The 21,796-nt window shown below is 42.8% G+C and overlaps 1 protein-coding gene across 6 annotated transcripts in view; it reads left to right on the top strand.

The window, feature by feature from the left end:
• Positions 1 to 20,519, top strand: part of Pank1 (pantothenate kinase 1) — a 53,017-nt gene extending 32,498 nt beyond the window's left edge. For all 6 annotated transcript variants that reach the window (XM_021645427.2, XM_060388522.1, XM_021645428.2 and 3 more), the window contains 5 exons: positions 5,943 to 6,196; positions 11,547 to 11,723; positions 12,247 to 12,370; positions 17,757 to 17,882; positions 19,067 to 20,519. In XM_021645427.2, coding sequence (XP_021501102.1) covers positions 5,943 to 6,196; positions 11,547 to 11,723; positions 12,247 to 12,370; positions 17,757 to 17,882; positions 19,067 to 19,126 — 741 coding nt within the window. In that variant the 3' untranslated portion in view covers positions 19,127 to 20,519. The remainder of the gene's footprint in view (positions 1 to 5,942; positions 6,197 to 11,546; positions 11,724 to 12,246; positions 12,371 to 17,756; positions 17,883 to 19,066) is intronic.
• Positions 20,520 to 21,796: the final 1,277 nt, after the last annotated feature.

Here is a 21,796-nt window from a genome sequence, read left to right as displayed (position 1 = left end):
TTTTTGACCAAGCAAGGCCCTATTTCAATTTTGTTATTTTATTTATAGAGTCCTTTTCTTTAATTTCAGTTTTGTGTTTAATTTTTATTTTATATGTATGGCAGTTTTGCCTGCATGTGGGTCTGTGTACCAGTGTCTATTGAGGCCAAAAGAGGGTGTCAGATTCCTTGGGACTTTCAGAGGCACTCCTGATTGAAGCCAGGGCCCACATATGCTAAGCAAATGTCTTACCACTGCACTATATCCCCAGCCAAGGCATGAGTTGTTTTACTAGTCATAACTAATTTTGAAAGCATTTTGGTGCAACCATCTCAGGAGACTCTTGAAAACAGCCCCATCAGTTAGGTAGTGCAGGTGCTCTTGGAGATGTGCGGATTTATCAAATACCAGTGCTGGAGTGTGGTGACGGACTCCACCCTGCGGGCTCCAGCCGAGGCTGTCACGCTCCTCCTTGCAGGACAGTGGTTCTCACCTTCACTGTCACCAGGCCTCTTAACTGTTCATTTTCCTAAGAAATTTTAATTTTTATATTTATTCATTTATGTGTATGGACATTTTGTCTATATGTATGTCTGTGTACCAAATGTGAAAGGACTGGTATTGGCTTGAAACACCCCAAGACCAAGTTCTCAGCACAGAGGTTTATTTTCCTCGGAGGGACAAAAGTCAGAAAATAAGAGACAGGATGATGAAGAAGAAGGGGGAAGGAACAATTAGGGAAGGGGGATATTGCCCCAGAGGGAGAGAGGCCTGCTTCTACATAGACTTGGCCAGGACCAAATGGCAGTTTATAAAGGTAAAAGGGGAAACCCCTGTATTAGGTTGTGTTTAATTAAGATTGGGCATGTTAATTAGGACAGCCAGAAGGGGGCTTTTGATTGCTGGACTGTAATACTTTGCTAGCTAGACCTTGACAGTCAGCCTCAGGAGGAGGAAGTAGCCAAATAAATGAATAGACATTGGTAGCTAGCTTTATGAACGTGATATAACGGTTTTTAGCAAGGTGGAAGGAATGGAAGAGAAGGCCAAGGCCTGGCAGAGCCATGTTTGCTGTTCTTGGGCTGGCTAGAGTTTCTTCAACATGTGTGTCTGGGGCCCACAGAGGCTAGGAGAGGGTACCGGATCTCCTGGAACTGGAGTTGTGAGCTGCCATACGGATGCTGAGAATCGAACCTTGGGTCTTTAGCAGCTAGTTCTCTTAACTGCTGATCCCTCTCTCCAACCCCCAGAAAGTTCTTATGCAACCCCATGTATTTAGGTGTGTAACATAGGCATCTAAGAATTTATGCCTGTCAAGATTTAATTTTATTTTTGATTATGTGTATTTGAGTTGGGTGTGTGTACTGAGTGCAGGTGCCTGTAAGAAGTTTGAAGAGGGCTTTGAGTCCCCCCCGGAGCTGGAGTTACAAGCCATGTATCCTTATAATTAAGCTATATACATGACTGTTTTATTATTGAGCTTTTTGTTGCTAGAATAAAATGCCTCAGGCAGCCTTCACTTTATAAAGAAAGGTGTAGTTGGGCATAACGGTGGATGCTTCTAAGTCCAGCATTTCTGCGGTGAGGCAGGAGGCTCAGGGATTCAAGGTCACCTGGTCTAGACTCTCTCTTTAAAAAAAGTAAGTAAGTAAGAAAGAAAGGGTTTACTTGTAGGTCTGGATTCTGATTTTTTTTTTTTTTAATAGCTTGGATCTGTCTTTGTAGTTGGGGCTGGTTGCCTGTCTCATCCTTCCTAGGGCTGGAATACAGGCATAACCACCATTACAGACTTTAAAAGTCCAACAGCATGATGCCCTGGCTGTGGAGTGGACTCTCAGCAAGAGAGACTCAGAAAACTGAAGTTAGCCTTCAGCCTCCAGGGAAGACACTCCTCTTAGGGCAGGATGTGTAACGTTGAGTGCCGGTTGGTTCTATCAACTCACCACCACTCTGAACCATGCTCCTGGGGAAGACTCCTTGGCAGGTGGCGGCGGGGAGGACCAAAAACCGAAACCAAAAACCAACAACAAAAAAACCAACAACAAAAACCAGCATCTAAACTATGGCAGCTATATTTAAAATTGCTAAGAAAGGATAGAACACAGCTGTGTTTTTTTTGGCTTACAATGTGCAAAATAAGGCAAACAAACAAAAACCAGCCAGTTAGCCACCAGTGTATAAACACTGAAAGACTGCACATGGCTGTCCAAATTTCTGGGTCTTGAAAAGTAGGATCATCGGGCAATCCTGGTGCTCTGTTGCCACACCGGAGCACCAGGCTGAAGGTGAATTATAGATCTGAGCACATTGTCTTGTTGATACAGTCCTCAGCGTCCGGTTACCTTTAGCCAGTAAATGGCAACTTTTGTTTTCTTAAACCCCCCTCCTCCTGCCCCCCTTTTTGGCATCTTTGTCCATGACCAGTTGTATAAGAAAACTCCAGCCCATGGTAAGCATTTCTCTGTAGCTGGGACCTTAAGGGCCAGTTGTAAGCGCTCCTCAAAGTAAATTCAGGTATATAGACAAACTAACGTATCCTACATTTTAGATTACCTCCTTGGAAATCTCTGTATCAGTTTGACTCACTATTTGAACCTGCGGATCTTTCTTTTTCCTCAGGATCTCTGCAGAAGTATTACCTTTGTTTTCCTTTATTTGTGCTTTCATGACCTTAGAAATATCTGTCCTTCCGAAAAAAAAAAAAAAAAAAAAAGTGTGTAGGAGAACAGTGTGCTTTCTAATCACACTGTATTTGGGAACATCGTTCTGAAGGGAAAGATGGGATAACAGTGTTTCGGATCAAAGTGGTGTGTATTTTGTTGACTTCTCCTGATGGGTTTTTCTCTCCTCATCCCCCCAGGGTAGTTTCAGGGCATCTAGCTGGACACATTGCCTATGTCCGTATTTCTGATGTTGGTTCTAGTTGCGGCTGTCAATGTTGTTGATGAACCTGTGATAATGTTTAAGCAGGATAGCCTGTGTTTCTCAGACCGGCTGAGGAAATGGCCACTTTTCAGCTTGGGGTGACTAGGAGGTGACAGCTTTCCCCGTACATTTAGTAAGTTTCTAGGCAGTGATGAAGGGCAGCCTTTAGCATGGTACCAAGGCACATCTGAGGAAAAAAACAAGCCAGACCATGACCAGAGATACAGAATTCAGGCTGTGGAACCAAGGAGAACAGAGGACATAGTATGTATCCTGCTGTGTGTGTCCACTGTAGTTTTGCAGGCCTCTGGACACTTCTGTACCCATAGCATCGTCCTCTGGCCAAGTCAGTTGTGTGCATCTCATGTAAAAGTTTCATCTGATGAAAGTGAACATTTTGGAATGCATTTATGGGATGCATTTGCTTTGGGCCACTTAGAACGCTCATTTTCATTTATCAAGAATACTTCTGTCACTGGGCTGGGGACCTATTCTATCTAATTCTGCCTCACGGGTATAGAGTCTGTCAGTGTTGTTAAATAGAAAATTCAGACTAGCAACACAAGGTCAAGTTTCCTCGTTGCTCTTACCTTATGTGTGTGCATACTTGCTTATGTCAGTGTGTGAGCTGTGTGGGCAAGTGGGCCCAGAGTGTGTGTACATGTCACTCTTCAGTTTGTTTTTTTGAGACCTGGTATCCTTCTGAACCTGGAGCTTAAAGGCTCAGCAACGCTACCCAGCCAGCAAGCTCCAGGGATCCTCCTGTCTTTTCCCCTCAACAGCTAGGTTTGCATGTCTGAAGCCATCGTGCCCGCCTTTTTAGCATGCTTGCTGGAGAACCCAAGCCCGAGCCCTTTACTGCCAAACCATCCCTCAAGATCTAGCTGTTTATTACCTTTTGCAGTGAAACAGTCTTCTTTCTTTCTTTCTTTCTTTCTTTCTTTCTTTCTTTCTTTCTTTCTTTCTTCCCTCCTTCCTTCCTTCCTTCCTTTCTTCCTTCCTTCCTTCCTTTCTTTTTCTTTTTCTTTTTCTTTTTTTTGTAGCAGAATATCTAAGTCTATCTAGCACTTGTGTAGATTTTTTTTTCCAGGCTCCATAAATAGTAGTGGCAAATAAGATGAAAATAGAGTCACTGGGAGATGTTTGCTAATTGTATTGTGTCACTTTATGGAAGTTTACCTAACTTCTTGTTTTAAGCCTTGAGTAGCAAGGCTACCAGAACCTTCTTGTAAATTTTTGGTGGTTATGGTGAGTTTTTGTTTTTTTTTTGGGTTTTTGTTCTTATTTTGTTTGTTTTTAAGAAGCAGCTGAATAGCCAAGGCCAGTCTTTTTTTTTTTTTTAATTTATTTTATTTTTTTTTATCAGTTACATTTTATTAACTCTGTATCCCAGCCGTGTCCCGATCCCTCATTCCCTCCCAGTCCCTCCCTCCCTCCCTCCCTCCCTCATCTCCACCGTGCCCCTTTCCAAGTCCACTGATGGGGGGACCTCCTCCCCATTCATCTGATCCTGTTTTATCAGGTATCTTCAGGACTGGCTGCAAAGCCCTCCTCTGTGGCAAGGCCAGTCTTGTACTAATGTCAACATCCAATGTTAGCATCATCAGTGTTGGGATTGCAGGCATTTCTTTTTCATTTCTGTGTGTATGTATGTGTGTGTATGTGAAAGTGAAACGATAGCTTCCTTCATTGATTGGGTTTCATACTGGTGATTGTTAAGTTTTTTTTTTTTTTTTTTTTTTTTTTTTTTTTTTGCTTTGCTTTTTGCAGTACTAGGGGGTGAACCAAGGGCTTCTTACATGTTGTACAAGCACGCTACTGCTGAGCTACGTAGCCCTGTATTCTATCAATCTATCTATCTATCTATATCTATCTATCATCTATCTATCTATCTATCTATAGGCAGGGAAAATGACCACCAGCTTGGACCTAAGACAGTGATAGCAGAAATTAAACTTTTAAGCATACAGAGTGGCCACTAGCTGCTCAGGCCAGCCTACAGACTGCTCTGTAGCCCTTTCCCCTCTGGACCTAAAAGGTAGAGGAGGGTTTATCTGTTCATGGTCACCTCCATCCTCAAAGTGTCCCACTTGCTGCTTGCCTCTGGCTGACCTGCTTCCTCTCCAGAACAGCCTGCCTCTCTGCCACCCTGATAGTAAGGCCTTTGTGTGAGGTGGGTGTCCTGCCGACTATCCTGTAATCCTCCCAGCAGCATTGAGAAGCTAAACACCTCACCAGGTCACCTCAGTTAAGAAAGTTTTAGACCTAGAGTTCAAAGCCAGTTGTCTGCTCCAGAGCCAAGTGTGGGAAGACGCTTTGTGGGCTCAGAGGGATTCTGCTCCAGGCCTTTGGATGCCATGTCCTGTCAGGCATGTGGAGGATTCCTGTTGGCTTCTGAATAGTCTAATGCACTGACCACTCTGGGCTATTGTGACCGTTGACCACCAACTTGGTGCCTTACAACTACAGGCATTCTCCCAGCAAAGTTCTTGAGGCCAGTGGCCCTCAACCAAAGCCTTGGCAACAGCCTTTTGATTTGGTAGATGCTGCGGGGAGATTGCACCTTTTCCAGTGTTTGCTTGCTGTTGGCACCCCACAGACAGTGGTGTAACACTCAGGTCTTTCTGCCTTCTTCCTCAAAAGGCTTTATTATCCAGGCTTTTCACACCTTTCCTGCAAGTGTCTTATGTCATTGGACTTAGTGTTCATCCAGATGACATGCGACGATTTCTTTAAGTTTTCCATCGGCAAAGATCTGTCTTCCAAGTAAGACCAGGCTCACAGGTTGTGAGAATTAAGACAGGAGCCCGTATTCAAGCTGCCAATCACACAGGCTAGTGAGTGCTTTCCTGACAGCCCCGAAAGCTCTTGTCCTTGTAGCTGTCTTTCCGGTGGGGACTGCTCGTGGGCACTGTTTTATGATGTGCGAGTCTGGGAGTATTTCCTTGCTTCGAAAGTGAGTCTTACAGATAGCGCGTACCTCCCAGGCTCTTTAAAGCACTGTCTACGGTGTCTAACAGGGCTTTGTTCTCTTGCAGATTGCGGACCTGCAGCTGCATAAACTGGACGAACTGGACTGCTTGATTCAGGGCCTGCTTTACGTTGACTCGGTTGGCTTCAACGGCAAGCCAGAATGCTACTATTTTGAAAACCCCACAGATCCCGAGTTGTGTCAGAAGAAGCCATACTGCCTTGATAACCCGTACCCTATGTTGCTGGTTAACATGGGCTCCGGAGTCAGCATTCTGGCAGTGTACTCCAAGGACAACTACAAAAGAGTGACGGGGACCAGGTAAGCATGCTCTAGACTAGGAGAGCCTCTCTGTGCTTAAACTGCGCCTATTTCTTGATGGGCAGTGTGCAATAAAAGACCATTTACACTGAATACATTCTTAAGAGAAATATGTTGGTCTCCCATACTAACAAACAGAGGCTTTAGTGGATATTTGTTTTTATTTGGTTTTGGATGTAGGCTCTTACCTTGTAGTGAAGGCAATCCTGAAGCTTAGTGTAGAAGCCCAGGCTAACCTTAGACTCACAGTCCTGCCTCTGCCTCCTGAGTGCCGGGAATATCGGCATGAGCCGCTATGACCAGTTTATTGGATGATACATCAGAGGAGCAGAAGATGACTCTGTAAACGTTAATAACATAAGGTCTTTGTCCACTGGAGGTCCTGATCAGGTTGGGGGAGGGAGGATGGCACATACTGCTTTGCCACAGGTAGGTGTACTGAGTTTCCGTAGGACAACCAAGACTGCAAGCCCTTGGGTTGGTCAGAGGTGCTCCACAGAAACTTTCCCTTGTTCGGAACCTTTTTGGTGTCAAATGACACATCATTCCGACCAGCAAACAAAAGACTTACAAGGAATGTTTTCTCTCTCTCTCTCTCTCTCTCTCTCTCTCTCTCTTTTTGGGTAAGTGAGGAGTGAACAGTTGTTGCAGCTTGCAGGTATTTTGGAACACAGGGCACAGGAACATAGCCCTGTGACCCCACGTGGTCAGAATACTTCATGGCTTTTTATTTTTATTTATTTATCTATTTTTGCATATATATGCATTCTGAAACCCACAAAGGCCAAGCAGGCTCAGCTTCCTGTCAGTGGGGAACTGGACATGGCAAAAGGATCTGTTGTCAAAAATCATTAAGAAAGCCTGCTGTGAACAAAATTAAGCTGATTTGGTGTGAAGGGTCTCTTCACCTTGCTAGACCACAAAAAAGAACTAACAAGGACTAGTTCCATGTGGATTGTCATTAGGACATGGTGTTGAAACCTTTGTCTGTGACAGGTGATCATGGCACGTTACTTGTCTGAGCCTCAGGAGCCTCATTTCTGCCAGGAGAGGTGTTGCTTGATTTGTTTGTTTATTGCTTGTTTTGTCTCCAGCACTGAAAACCCTGCAGCATTCTTCACCCACGGGAGGAAAGTTCTGCCTTTCAGAACTGCCTTTCAGTGTGTTTGCATGAACTGTGGTTGAGCTGAATGAATCAGTGTGTCCCTCCGCTCCTGTGGAAGGTTATATCAGCCTGTGTCTGGAGGCATTTTTAGTTGTTATGTTGGGGGTGGAACACTACAGTGTGTAGTAGGTTGAACACATAGGGCAGCTCCTCCAACAGCAAAAGGTAGAGAGAGTCCCAAATCCCAATAGTGCTAGAGCCGAGAAACCCTGCCGTATACACATGCTCTGGCTGAAGTCAGCATGAGTTCAGAATGTAGTATCTGTTCTGCCTGTAAATGTCTACCAGTCATGTACTTTTTGTTTTGTAATTTTTATTTTAATATTATTATTATTATTGTTATTATTCATTATTCATTATCATTTTGTAGCCCTGACTGGCCTGGAATTCATCATGTAAACCAGACTGACCTCACACTCACTGAGATCCACCTGCCTCTTCCTTCCATAACTCCCAGCATAGCGTTCATCTTTTCACTGAGAATCGAGTAGCTTACTTGCTTGGCCAGTAATGAATGCTGATCCCATGGTCTCATTAGGACTGACAGGAGTATCCAGATATGAACCCTCAGCTAAACAAATCTTACCTTAGAGAGTGTTTTCCTGGCGAAGGTGTAAGGTTCACAATAACTACAGACTTCGCCTAGGAGTAATTGACTGGGTAAGGCTGCTCTCCAGGTAATAGCAAAATACACATTTTCCACAGTTGAAATATTTACACTTTTGTTGACACACACACAGTAGCTAGTGAAGGACACCGCAATTACATTCTTAGATGTGCTGACTCCAGGCATCTGCATCATCTTGAGAAGCTGCCAACGAGCTAATTGTAGGGTTGTAGGGCGTGGCTTCTTCTCTCATGAAGTCATGGCTACAAACCCCAGGTGCTGATGAATATCCTTTATGATCCTCCTGCCGTAGCCTCCCAAGTGCTAGCATTGTAGGTGCCTGCCACCATATCCAGCTCAGACGTTTCTCCTGTTGCAAGTTAGAAAGCATCAGATGTAAGCAGTTAGGGTTAGTGGTGAGAACTAGGATGTAGGGCACACTTTGGGGACCACTGATGTTAAGCAAGCTCTCCACTTAGGTATTTCCCCAGCCCTTGGGGATCACTGATATAAGCAAACTTTTGCTTCTTTTAAATTTAGAGATGTAACCCCAGGCATTAATTCTGGTTTGTTTATTTTTTTATTTTTATTTTTTCTGTATATAATTCTTTTCCTTTTCTTTTGGTAGATTTCATTTTATTTATTTATTTATTTATTTATTTGAGGCAGTGTCTCAATATGCAGCCAGAAATGGCCTTGAATTTTCAACAATACATCTGCCATAGCCTTCCAAGTACTGGAATTACAGGTGGCTGTGTGTGTGTGTGTGTGTGTGTGCGCGCACACACAGGTACACATACATGACAAGGTATATGACTGAACCTGAGAGCTTCTCAATTCTAGTAGGCCAGATGTGCTGGCCAGTGAATACCAAAGATCCTCTTAGATCCACTGTCCAAACTCACACCCCGAGCTGGGGTTGCAGATGCACAGCAATGCTCAGATCTTTAGAGGGGCACTAGGGATGGGAACACAAGTCCTCATGCTTGCCCATCCTGTACTTGACCAACTGAGCCACGTGCCCTGCTCCTTGAGTAAGTGTAAGAAACCATGTTATCTCATGATCCCCATTTCATTTTACGTGTTTTAAGTGGTCAGTTTTGTGTACTTTCACTGCATTCTATTTTGGGCACAATAATTTTCCCCCTGGTGACACAGTCCAATTCTTACTATGAAAATGAGTGGAAAATTGGTACTTTATAGTGAGTAGTCTATTAAAAGAAGAAAATAACTCTGAGTCTTAAGAGGAAGGAGCAGTGCATCTCTCCTGGTCATATAGGAATCTACTTTCAGGGTGTTTACTAGTGTGCCCGTCAAAGACCACTGCTCCATAGGCATTGCCAATTCAGTTACTAAAATGAGTAACTGAAGATTTCTTCTCTCTCTGATGAACAGTGTTAATATCCAGTGCCCTTTTTACCTATGTATTTTGTCTCTGACATAGTGAGGCTTTTTTGTGCATGTCTGCCTAAAAGAACAGAGGTATCTGCTTGTGAGCCAGGAAATCTTTTGACTGAATAAGAAAGTTGGCGTTGTCACGTTCTTCTCTCTGGTCTGCAGCACAGCAGCTGTCCAGGCGCATGCCTCCTCTCCCATCCAGCTTCTTATCTGGAACCATTCCCCATTTTCTAGTCAGATGCCCCCATTTTCAGTTGCACAAACACATCAGTTGATGACTAGTTGCCTTCTTTCTAAGTCAGCCGATGTCTTGAGCCGCCTATGTTCTGAGTTCATGGTCGAGTGCCTTGATGCAGGTGGATGCCTAATGGTCAAAGGAAGATTATCAGGGACAAACAATGTTGAAGCTGAAAATGTGAACAAAGTTTTTTTTAATGTATTTTTATTTTTATTTTTAAGTATTCAGGGAACCAACAAGAAAATGTAGGCCACACACAACCCGGCAAGTGTTCTCACTAAACACACTTGTAGGGTTTGGTGTGCAGATGAAAGTAGACGTGTGTGTGTGTGTGTGTGTGTGTGCCTCTTTGTTTCCTTGTGATGCCACACCCGTCACACTCTTGAATTGGGTAGTTTTTGTTCAGTGTGCACAGTGACATAAATGCAGAAATGGCCCTTGAAAAAAGAATCTTATTTTTTAAAAAAGATCTATTCATTTTTTTATTATATACACAATGTTCTGTCTGCATGTACACCTGTAGGCCAGAAGAAGGCACCAGATCTCTTTATAGATGGTTGTGAGCCACCATGTAGTTGCTGGGAATTGAAATCAGGACCTCTGGAAGAGCAGCCAGTGTTTTTTTAACCTCTGAGCCATCTCTCTAGCCCAGAAAAGAACTCTTGAATTGAAGTTTTGTATTTTTTGTTTGCTTGTTTGTTTTTATCACAGTCTGAGAGTATGACACAATTTTATTATAAACGCAACTTTAAAAACTATGTGCCTGTCCATGGTCAGCTATCTTTTTGATAACGGTTATTGATAATCGGTATAATTTGACATATATTTTCTTCTTTAATCTCAACTTAAGTTTCCCCCCTTAGAATTAAAATCTAAGTGGTGTCCAAATGCAAATTGCTTTTTCCAGAGCTAGTGGGTCTTTGAAGTTTGATAACCAACTGATATGAGCAGCTGGCTCTTCTCTGTTTATCATGCATGGTAAATCCGAGAGAAGTCTTTGCTAGCAATTAAAAATTAAGGCTCCCTTTCTTACCAGACTTTCCTAATGGTAGTTACTTTCTTGAATTGAGTTTTCATGATACCAGGTAGCTTTGATATTGATATGTAACTAATTTTGCTCTCAGCTACTATAATTAATTTCTAAATTTGCCAACAAGGACTGTTTTGGAACTTGAACTTCCAAAATAATGGAAAGCTTTTAAAACATACTTCAAGCACTGGGACCATTTTTTTGACCTTCTTTTGTGTTTTCACTAGTGGGTGGTATTCAAAAACAAGCAATACACTTTTCTAAAGACTAGTAGGAAACACTATATTATTAGATCGGTAGTAGTTTTCCTATCAAAATTTCTGAGGCAGGGTGAGATGAATACTCTAGAGAAGCAGGGTCAGGAAAGCCAGCCTCTGGGGCTGGCTGCTGGGGCAGAATCACAAGTCGGGTTTGTCAGGCCAGTGGTTGGCCTTACAGTCCTGAACTTGCACACACTAGTTCTGTTCCTGTGAATCTGCGTTTAGTCACATATGGTGTTGTAACACCATCCATTTCTCCAGTTACGTGCCGCTTTCAGACTACCCGAACAGAACCAACCAGGATTTGGCCCCTTCCTCTTTGAGCAGACTGACAGAAGTGCTTAGGCTAGTAGCTGGCTGAAGGTCTCACAACAGAAATCAGTGAGAGTCTTTTCCATTCTCAAATTCAGGGGCGAGTTTTCCTTGGTGTCGAATCTTAGCTGCTGCCCTCTTCTCTTGTCCAGTCTACCCTCAAGCTCTCCTGTGTCTCTAGCACCTGATTCAGATGCCCCTTTGCTCTTCAGCAAAGTGCTCCTTCGCCTTTCTGCGTTTCTCTGAACCCATATTAGTAGTCTTGATGTAGCTGGGGACTTGGATGGGCATATCACAAAGCAAAAATTAAAAAAAAAAATAAACCTTATTGTTCCTTCAGTCTTGGAGGTGGGACATTCCTAGGCCTATGTTGCTTGCTGACTGGTTGTGAGACCTTTGAAGAAGCTCTGGACATGGCAGCTAAAGGCGACAGCACCAATGTTGATAAGCTGGTGAAGGACATATACGGAGGAGACTATGAACGATTTGGCCTTCAAGGATCTGCTGTAGCATCAAGGTAGAAACTAAGTGGCTAGGAGCTCGAGGGAATCCACACCAGGCAGGCTCTCCACCCTGGCCATTCATCTAGTTTTCTGGGTTTCATTTTTGTTTTCTTAAGTAAAGGTCAGCCTATTAGACTGGTGTGAAAATATCTATCATGTCAGATCTCAGACTTGACCTCCTGTCCTTAATGAAGCACTAAGATGGTTACCACTTGATACTTGTGCTTAAAATGAGGCAACTTTGAAAGAAGGTTCTGGAAATCTGCCACAATTTCTCCTCTTCCATTGTTGTCCTGATATCCAGAAGCATTACAAGTTTCTCTCCCTCGAATAGTCATAATGCTTTGCCCCTTGCTAAGAAAGGGGCAGCCATCCATCCATAGTGTAATACTGTCTGCTCACAAGCCATGGTAGCAGAGTCTGCTCATTTGAGTTTGAAAAGGATTATCCACAGTGCTTCCCAGAGTACGTTGGTGTGGAAGCTTAGGTCCTGCCTGAGGATGACTTTGAATACTCTCACTGATGTTTCCGACATAGCTTTGGCAACATGATGAGTAAAGAAAAGAGAGAATCCATCAGCAAGGAGGACCTTGCCCGGGCCACACTGGTCACCATCACCAACAACATTGGCTCCATTGCTCGGATGTGTGCACTGAATGAGGTAAGATATAAACCCTTTTATTATTCTGTTACAGCTTATTGAACAGAAGGGTAGAGTGAGGGAGGGAGAAGATAGGATTTAGTTTTCAGTAGATACCCCTGTGGAAGCACATTAAAATTCCAGTCCACATTCCATTCTTTCCAAGTGCTGTATTGCATGGACCATTGAAATGTGAGGAAATCCTGAGTGTATGTGTAAATAATCAAACAAACAAACAAACAAGCAAGCAAGCAAAAAAAACCCAAACCCACCTGCAATACTCGACATTCTCTCTGCTTTCAGCTTCTTTACAGTGTTGCCTTGTGGCATGGAGTTCAAGCAGCATTGTACAGGGCTATCAAAGCACAGAGAGCTTGCTACAACCAAGGCACAAGAAGAGACTAGAGCTGAGGACAGACAGAGCCTTATTGACACGTTTTGAAAGGGTGCTAATTTTTTTTTTTCGGGAAGTGGAACCCCTGATAAATAGATTTGAGAAGTAGAACAATCCACTCCTTGAGGTGTGTTAGTAAGAACCTGGGGCATGAATCAGGTAATAGGAGAGATATATAAGAACCATAGCAGGTCAGTAATGGGTTTTGAAATATGTAATTTTTTAATAGAAATATGCATGCATGGGAAAGAGTTCAAACCATAACTATCATAAATATTACACACACACACACACACACACACACACACACAAACATACATGCAGCCACTACCTAGATCAATAAAGGAAATTTCACAGACACTTCAAAGCCTTTTTGAGGATCTAGAGAGATGGTTCAGTCAGTGGTTAAGAGCCCGTGCTGCTCTTGCACAGGACTTGGGTACAGTTTCCCAGCACCCATGTCTGGTAGTTCCCGACCACCCTTAACCGCAGCTCCCGGGATCTGTAGAGTGGCTGCCAAGCTGAACAGGCAGCACTGTGTGTTTGTCTGTTTGTTTTAATGCTGGTTCTGGCTTTGAACTTTCTGGCTACGAAAAGAGACCCCTCCTTTCACAACACTGTCACCTGGAGCAGTCAGCAGTTACTGGAAGTCCCTTAGACCACGTGGGTTTTAATAGGGAGCTGGTGATCAGGCTGCAGAGACATGTCTTCCCAAAGTCCGCTTTGGTCATGAGATTCTTTGGAAACACTGTTTGTGTGTATGTGTGTGTGTGTGTGTGTGTGTGTTGTTTGTTTTTTTGGCTTTATTAACCTATGCAGGGTGTTTTTCCAAGAGCCAAACAAGCTGTAAGACTAATATGTGGGCAGGCTGGCTGCGGTCATGGCTCTCAAAGGTCAGTTGCGTAGCGACACCCTTTGCCCCACAAAGCAACTGTGCCCTTTCCCCTGCTTTCCAGAGTTACCTTCTGCCCAGCAGTCGGCTGGGCTGAGCCAGGTTTTTTAAGCACACGTATCAGAATCCCTCTGCGTGAGGCCAGCTGCCTTTATTTTTCTCATTGGAAGATATAGAGATGCTATTGTCTGGCTTGAGCAACTACGTTGGATGTTTCCGTGCAGTTCAATGGATGGAGTGGCTGGCTCACTGACTGCCCCAGGAACCAGGCTCCTTTAGAGGCTGCTGAATCAGTGAAGGCTCTCAGGACAGCACAGGGAGCAGCAGCCTCAGATTTCCCTGGGAGAACAGGAACCAAGGTCATCAGCCTTTGCATTGGCGAGGGGTTTATTGGTGAAGAGCGTGGGCTCTTAGCCAGTGGCTACAGCAACAATGACAGTGTTGCTCCCTTCTCCATCAGCTGCTGACTGTATAAATCCTCAGGGAGAAGTGGGGCCCGTGAGCCCTTCCAACCCCGGGAGAGGATGATAGGCCCAGTCTTGTGCAGGTGTTCACAGCTGCTATGAACGAAATAGTGCAACAGCCTCGTCATGCCTGGAAGTCAGCAGCGCCCACATTCTCCCTTTCTCTGGCCTTTACATTCTTACCATTCCTCCTCCCACGCTAGTCGCTGAGCCTCAGAGCAGGTGTTTTAGATGCCTTATTTATGGCATTCTCAGCACTGTGACCAGTTCTGAGTGGCTGCAAGTGAGTAGCTCTTCTGTCTAAAGCTGACATCGGCACTAATCCCCGGGCACAAGCAGCTGTTTAGAAGGTAATTTGATAGGCCCGTCATGTCCACTTAGGAAAAACAATAGCTTCCTGAGTAAGGCCTATGACCTCCCGAGGTTTTGGCCTGTGAATTTGGTGTGAATTTGGCCCGGAGTCTGGCCCAGAGTGGCCAGATGTGAATTTCCTCCTGTGAAGTGTGCCTCAAATCCGATCCGAATGCAGTAGGTTACCACCATAATAGACATCACTGTTGCACAGTGGGTATAGCTTGCTTGGATGGTCGATACTATTATACTCAAGGTCCAATGCTGGCTAAGGCTGCTGGTGTCACTTCTCTCCCAGCTGTCTGCATTGCACCTTTTGTTTAGTTTTGAACAGATAATTCAGAGTCCCAACGATAGCAGAAACACATTCGGGGAAGCAACTCCATTTCTACACTCACCACAGCGTGAACCTTACTACAAAAGGTCTCCTTTGTTTTGAGGTTTTGGGTTTTTTTTATTCTATGTTTATATAGTATGGGATAATGTGCTTTCAAAGACAAGTTCTACAGAAGATTCTTTCTTTTTAAAAATTATTCGAATGTGCATGGGTGTCTCACCTGCATATATGTCTGTGAACTACTTGTGTGTAGCGCCCACAGAGGCTAGAGGAGGGTGTCAGATGCTCTGGGACCAGAGTTATGTACAGTTATATACAATTATATACAGTTATATACAGTCTACGTAGTGACCTCCAGGTCTACATGGTGAGTCCTTGTCTCAAACAAAAGAATTCAATAAATAAAATGAAAAGAGAAATTTCCGAATCAATGGCTATGTTAAGTATAATTTTGACAGATATTATGAAACTTCTTCCGTAAAGGCAGTTCTAATTTAGATTTCCACTAAGCATAATACGTAAATTTCCAAGAGGTCGTTAATCTTTTTTTAAAAATATTTTCTAACCTAATAGAAAAGAAATTGTACCTTAATTTAAGTGAGGTTATGTATTTTTTATATATTTAATCGTTACTAGTGTTTCCTCCTTTAAAGTTTTTTAAATTACATGTAATATTTACATGTGTGTATGCCTCTGTGTATGTGCGTGTGTGTGTATGTGTATGTGGGGGGGGGGATACAAGCAAACTATATCAGAGGACATGACTGATTCTTGGGAGTCAGTTTTCTCCTCATGCTGTGCTGGTTCCACACATTAAACCCAGGTTGTTAGGCTTAACAGCAAGTACCTTTACCACTGAGCAATCTGCTGGTCCAGTAATTCCCTTGCTGTGCACATGAGAACAGTCTATTAATATGCTATTTACCCATTTTGTATCAGGTTGTTGGTGTTGCTTTCCTGTTGATTTTCAGGAACTCTTTTGTTTGTTTGTTTTGTTTTTTTCCAGACAGGGTTTCTCTGTGTAGCCCTGGTTATCTTAGATCTCACTCTGTAGACCAGGCTGGCCTCGAATTCAGAGATCTGCCTGACTCTGCCTCCCAACCACTGGGATTAAAGGCTAGCGCCACCTGGCTTGATTTGCAGAAACTGTTTATTAGTTAACAAATCATTTCACTTGATAACTTTTCAAGTAAACGAATCAGTTTGGCTGGATTCTGGGTATCACCCCTTTTCTAGTTCAACATGAGTGTGTATTTCTCATTTTCACATATCAGTATGTGCGTGCTTGTGTCTGTCTGCTTGAAGATGTATGAACGTTAGTGCAGTTGTTTGCAGAAGTCAGAAGCATTGAACGCCGTGGAGCTGGTTGTGAACTTCCCTGTGGGCCTTCTGGGAACCAACCTCTGGTGCTTTGCAAGAGCCTCACAGGAGCGCGTCATCGCTCCAGCTCTTTGTTAGCACAAACTCTTGCATCATCGTTCTAGCTCTACGTTACTTTTAGGAAGCATTCGCTTACACTTTCCTTAGTCACCTCTCGTTTTCCTTCTTCATTAAGCAATTAAGCATGTGTAATTTTGACCCACCCAGCCTTTATTTGCAATATGAAATGCTTGTCAAGATTTAATGCCCGCTCTGTTTTCCTGGCAGGATGATACAAGACTGGGCTTTGAAAATTCAACTTTGAGCCTCCAAAGTTTAGTTCAATTCCTCTTTGATGTGCTTTGTCTTTATCATGTGTAATGGAAATTTACTGAAAGTAAATTTCCTCTGAGTCTTTCACTTATGAAATACTCTCTGTGACTAATGTCTTCATGAACATTCACTGTTAAAATTTGAGACAATTGAAAGACAGTGTTCCTAGACCTGGATTCCTCCTGGTAGACAGAGCCGAAAATAGCCCTCACAGGCCTTTTTGCTTTTGATCTGAGTGACCATGGCAACTGGGCACAGTTCAGCATCTACATGGAAGGCGGGAAGAGCTGCAGGGGCTGGAGGCTTGGGGGATCTGAAGCCCGTCTGCATGCACAGGATGAGAGGAGTGTTCCTAAGTGTGGGTTCAGAATGAAAACTGCATCCGTGGCGTGTATTTTTGTTACCATATTTTAACCCCTTTGTTGTTCAAACAGGATATTCTACCTTACTCTTGAGGGCAGAGATGGAATATTGTTTCTTTATTATACCCGAAACTCAGTAGATGAACAAACCACACCACAGCCGTTCATTTCATTTATAAGTTGGTTATAACAGTATTTTCTACTTGGAGTTTGGGGCCCTTGGGACAATTTAAACTCTAACTTTGTTTATATATATACATATATGTATGTATGTATGTGTGTATGTTATAAACTGAATGCATATTGGAACTAAAGGAGCCTAGCATACCAACTATAAACAATAACATAACAACCTGTCCAGTCACGGTCTGCTTTGCCCATGTTCTGATTTGCTTTCTGTTGCTGTGATAGAGATCATGGGCTGGCAATTTGGGGTAAAAAGAATTTACTTGGGCCTATACTTCCTAATCAGGCCCCATCACTGCAGGAAGCAGAGGTAGCAACTCAGAGTAGGAACCTGGGGGCAGGATCTGAAGCAGAGATCACAGAGGAGGGCTGCTTACTGATGTGCTCATGTCCTGGCGCCACACGAAGTGGGCTGGGCTACCCCAGATCAGTCATGAAATGGCCCTAGACTTTCCCACAGGCCCATCTAATAGTGGCCTCTTCTCGATTGAGCTCCCTCCTCCCAACTGATTCTAGTTTGTATCAAGGTAACAAACCAGCATAGCCCAACCTCACCCTTCTGGTGTGTAGAATGTCTGTTGGCTTAGCTCTGTTTTCGGAGATGCTGACCCAGCCCCGTTTACAAACATTGACTGAGCGGGGTCATGTAGAAGCACAGGTAGAACAGTGAGTCTTTACCAAATGCTCTTTTAACTGTTTTCCTGTAACTCTTTTTTTTTTTTTCCCCAGAACATTGACAGAGTTGTATTTGTTGGGAACTTTCTCAGAATCAACATGGTCTCGATGAAGTTGTTAGCCTATGCAATGGACTTTTGGTCTAAAGGGCAGCTGAAAGCACTGTTTCTGGAACATGAGGTGGGTCAAGTTCACAAGGACTTAATTGTCTCACATGTATTTTGGACTGTCTAACATACGAGTCAGGTCTATGTATTTTAAAATCAATCAAGTGGAAAAGTGCCCTTTAAAGTTTGTATTTATTATCCCTCCCCCCAAATGTTGTTACTATAATGGAAGCTTTCTTAGCCAACAGTGGAGATTTGAAGGCAGTTACTAAAATGAAAAGAAAATGTCATTCGGAAATGTGAATTATTATTATTATTACTGTTGTGGGAAACAGTATGGAAAATTTCTTAGCAAGGTAAAGGTAGAATTATTTGATCCAGCAGCCACACTTCTGTGTAGCTATCCAACACATATTAAGTCATTATGTTCAAGAGATGTTTCCATGACAGATGATTATATTATTTACATTTAAGTGAAAAGTGCTCAAAATAATTTCTAGCATGTGATAAGGCCTCAGTGATTTCAGTAACATACACTGAAATCCTAATCCCCAAAATGATAGTGTTAGAAGGGGGGGCCTTGGGGAAATGACTAGACCCCCCCCCAGGGCTGAGCTCTCTGAAAGGGAATTAGCATCCTTATTAAAGAGGCCCCCCTCTGCAATGCCAGTTTACATTGGTTACAGCAATCTGCAAGGAGCCTAGCTTTGACAAACACCTGGATTTTGGACTACCCTACCTCCAGAAAGCCAGAATATGGAAGTTATATTGTTTATTTTATAACCCTTTCATTCTGTGGTATTTTGTTGCATGTAGCAACCCATGACTAGGACAGTATTTTCTAAACTATCTGAGTTTTAGAAACCTTAATTTTCATAGAAATATGGGCTTCTGTTTTACAAGGAGGCAGTGACACCGTATACCAGATACAGCTCTAAGCACTTTACTATATTAATATAGGTAAATATGCATTTAGAAAAATTACAGTGACTTGATTACTCAATGTTGATTTTTTTTTTTTTTCCCAAAGAGATCAGCACTCATTTGTCTTGTATTCGAGAGATTAACTGGGTAGCCTCACTTAGGCTGAACATACAGCCCTGGCTGTAAACCCATTTCTCCAGCCATGAATTCTGTTTTTAATGCTACACATCTGTAAGGTTAAGGGCAGAGTTCCTAGAGCTAGTGAAGCGAAAGTAATAATAGTTGTTGGTTACAGTTGAGAAACAATCCTACAGGAGTTCTCCATTTTTGTAGGGTTACTTTGGAGCTGTTGGGGCCCTGTTGGAACTGTTCAAAATGACTGAGGCACAGTAGAGAGGACAGCCCCTCGTGAGGACAGAGAACTGACGGGCACTGCCAGAGAAGTGACATCTCCTTGGGACAGAAGCCAAGCCACCATGGTGGATGAACCTGCTGTATTTGTAAATAACTTAAAATCCTAGATCTTTTGCTCTTAGGTTTCAAGCTTATGATACAAAATGGGGAATATAAGAATTTTTTTCTGTATACTGTATTTTTTTAAAAAAAAAAGAAATTGTGCAGCGTGGCCAAACCTACCAATTTCATGCATTAACTTTGAAAAGTTGTGTGATGTTTAAGAGGGGCCTGAAATGAAAGCGCTGTCCATTTTTCTTCTGGGGTTTACTGATCAGTGTGGTAACTTTAACTTCATTTAGTAATTACTCTAGGAGATTTTGCCTTTACTTATATTTTTTCATGACGTTTCATGATTTGCTGTTGGTTTCAAATGAAACTATGAATCTGGCATGTTGCACTGTGAACACTTTGTTTGTTTGTTTACTCTTTCTCTTTTTTTTAATCCTTTCTGTTTCAATGTCTTAGGACAAAAAAAGAAAAAAGGAGTCCTTCCTCTGTTTTTGTCCCTTGTGATCTCCCTTCTCTCTGTCTATATGCTTTCCTTATTGTAATTGCTCATGTCAATCAAGGTGCTGATCAACTCAACACAAAGTTAAACACATAATCCAGTTCTACAGGAGTGACCATGTGAGAAGACATTAAAGGAAGGGGTTAATGAAAGTGGCAAACACTGAACATTATATCCAATTTTATCCTTGGTTTTTATCCCTCATAATATAATGTTCCATTGGATTTACTCGACACTAAGTTGAATAGTCTGTGATAACATGTCCTCATTCATGTATGCCATAAGAATGGCAGCAAACCCCTGGATAAAATTTGGAGGGACCCCCCTAGCGGCTCTGATCACACTGGACTTAGGGGAGAAGTTGTGGGTTGAGGTGTCAGTTAGAAATAACGGTCTGTTTTGTACATGTTTGTACCTAGGAACCGTGTAACAAGACATCTTAAGTAATAAAGTTTTTTTAAATTTCTGTTTTAGTATTTAAACTGAGATCTGTGCTTGATTTCATTTCTAAAGCTTAAATATAGTTTGTGATACACCGACAGATGGACATTTCCTTCTGAAAGGTGTTTGTTAAGACAGACAGGTCACTTTCAAATGCGGAGGTTATACACACAGTACCAGGAGAGCTAATGATCTTTTGGATCAGGGTACCCTTGCAAGGGCTTCTTGATAGGCAGTACACTTGGTCAATCCTTGGTCAGTCTCCCCCCCTCTACCTTGTAGAGCACCACCTTTCATTTCCACATCCTTGAGTCTTGAAGAAGTCGATGCTAATGGAAGAATTCCCTTGTCTGGTTTAAATAAAGCCCGTTTCTGTTGGGATGTTTTTAGTGTATATGTTATTTCCATTTCTTATGCCTCGTCGTTAGATTTACCTGCTTTGTATGTGAAGTCATTGTATGTTGTTGTTGTCCTTGCTGCTGCTGCTGCCGTTTTCTTTCTGCTGTAAAGCTCGTAACATGAGGCTTTCCCATGAGTGTGGGATGGTCCAGACTGAGTCTGCAAATGTAGCTGCAGGCCAGTAGAGGGATTTCTAAAAATTTTTCTTTATTGCTCTTATATTTTTAACTGCTTAATGCCAAAATACCACTGTGATATTTGGTGATTCTGAATCAGTTTTAATTTTTTCTCATTACGTGTACATTTTGTCAACTTCTGCTTAGCTTTAAAACATTCAATCGAGTACGATGTTCTTGAAGGAGACCTTGTCTCTACTATCCATCCGAGTGCCTTTTAGTGGTCTCTCCTCCCTTCTTTAGTCTTTCAGGGGACAGCAGACCTGAGACCTGAAGGTCATGGTTCTGCAAAGGAAACCAGGGCAAGTCACTGTGCCTATATACTTATTAATTATCCGAAATCACTTGATCTCTCATCACAAACATCCAAAAATGCTGGAGCTGGGTGAGGTGGTGCACATTTGTAATCCCAGCGCACAGGAGGCTGATTAGGATCAGTGTGAGTTCAAGGCCAGCCCGGGCTACATAGAGTTCCAGGCCAGTCTATCTATGCCTCCGCCACCCCCATTTCTCACTCTGTTCCCGTGTTTCTCTCTCCCTCTCTTCCTCCCTCTCCCCCCTGTTATGCATGCACACACACACACAATATTGGTATAGAGCAGCGATTCTCAACCTGTGGGTTGTGACCCCCGTGGGAATCAAATGACCCCTCTGGGAGTCAAATGAGCCATAGAGGTAGCATATCAGATATTTATATTACAATTTGTAACAGTAGCAAAATTACAGTTATGGAGTGGCAACGAAATAATTTTATGGATGGGGTCACTACAACATGAGGAACTGTATTAAAGGGTGGCAGCATTAGGAAGGTTGAGAACCACTGGTATAGATGAAGAAATACATTTCCCATTAAATTATCAACTAAGTGTGTTAGCTACATACAGCTAACCTGTTTTTACAAGGAGGAACTTGTGTCCTGAGGAATTTTTACATTCTAAATATTATTTTCCTAATTAGATTCACTATCACAAAGAAACATGGCAAGAATTAAAAAAAAAAAATCCTATGCTAGGTGAATTGGGATGGTCAGACAGGATGGAGCATGGCTTGTTATTGTGAGATAGCTTCGGTTCAGATGCGGCT

The sequence above is a fragment of the Meriones unguiculatus genome, chromosome 1, assembly GCF_030254825.1.
Source record: "Meriones unguiculatus strain TT.TT164.6M chromosome 1, Bangor_MerUng_6.1, whole genome shotgun sequence".
In the NCBI taxonomy this organism is placed as follows: Eukaryota; Metazoa; Chordata; class Mammalia; order Rodentia; family Muridae; genus Meriones; species Meriones unguiculatus.
Note: the sequence above shows the minus strand (reverse complement) of the source record. Positions and strands in the feature narration are given on the sequence as shown.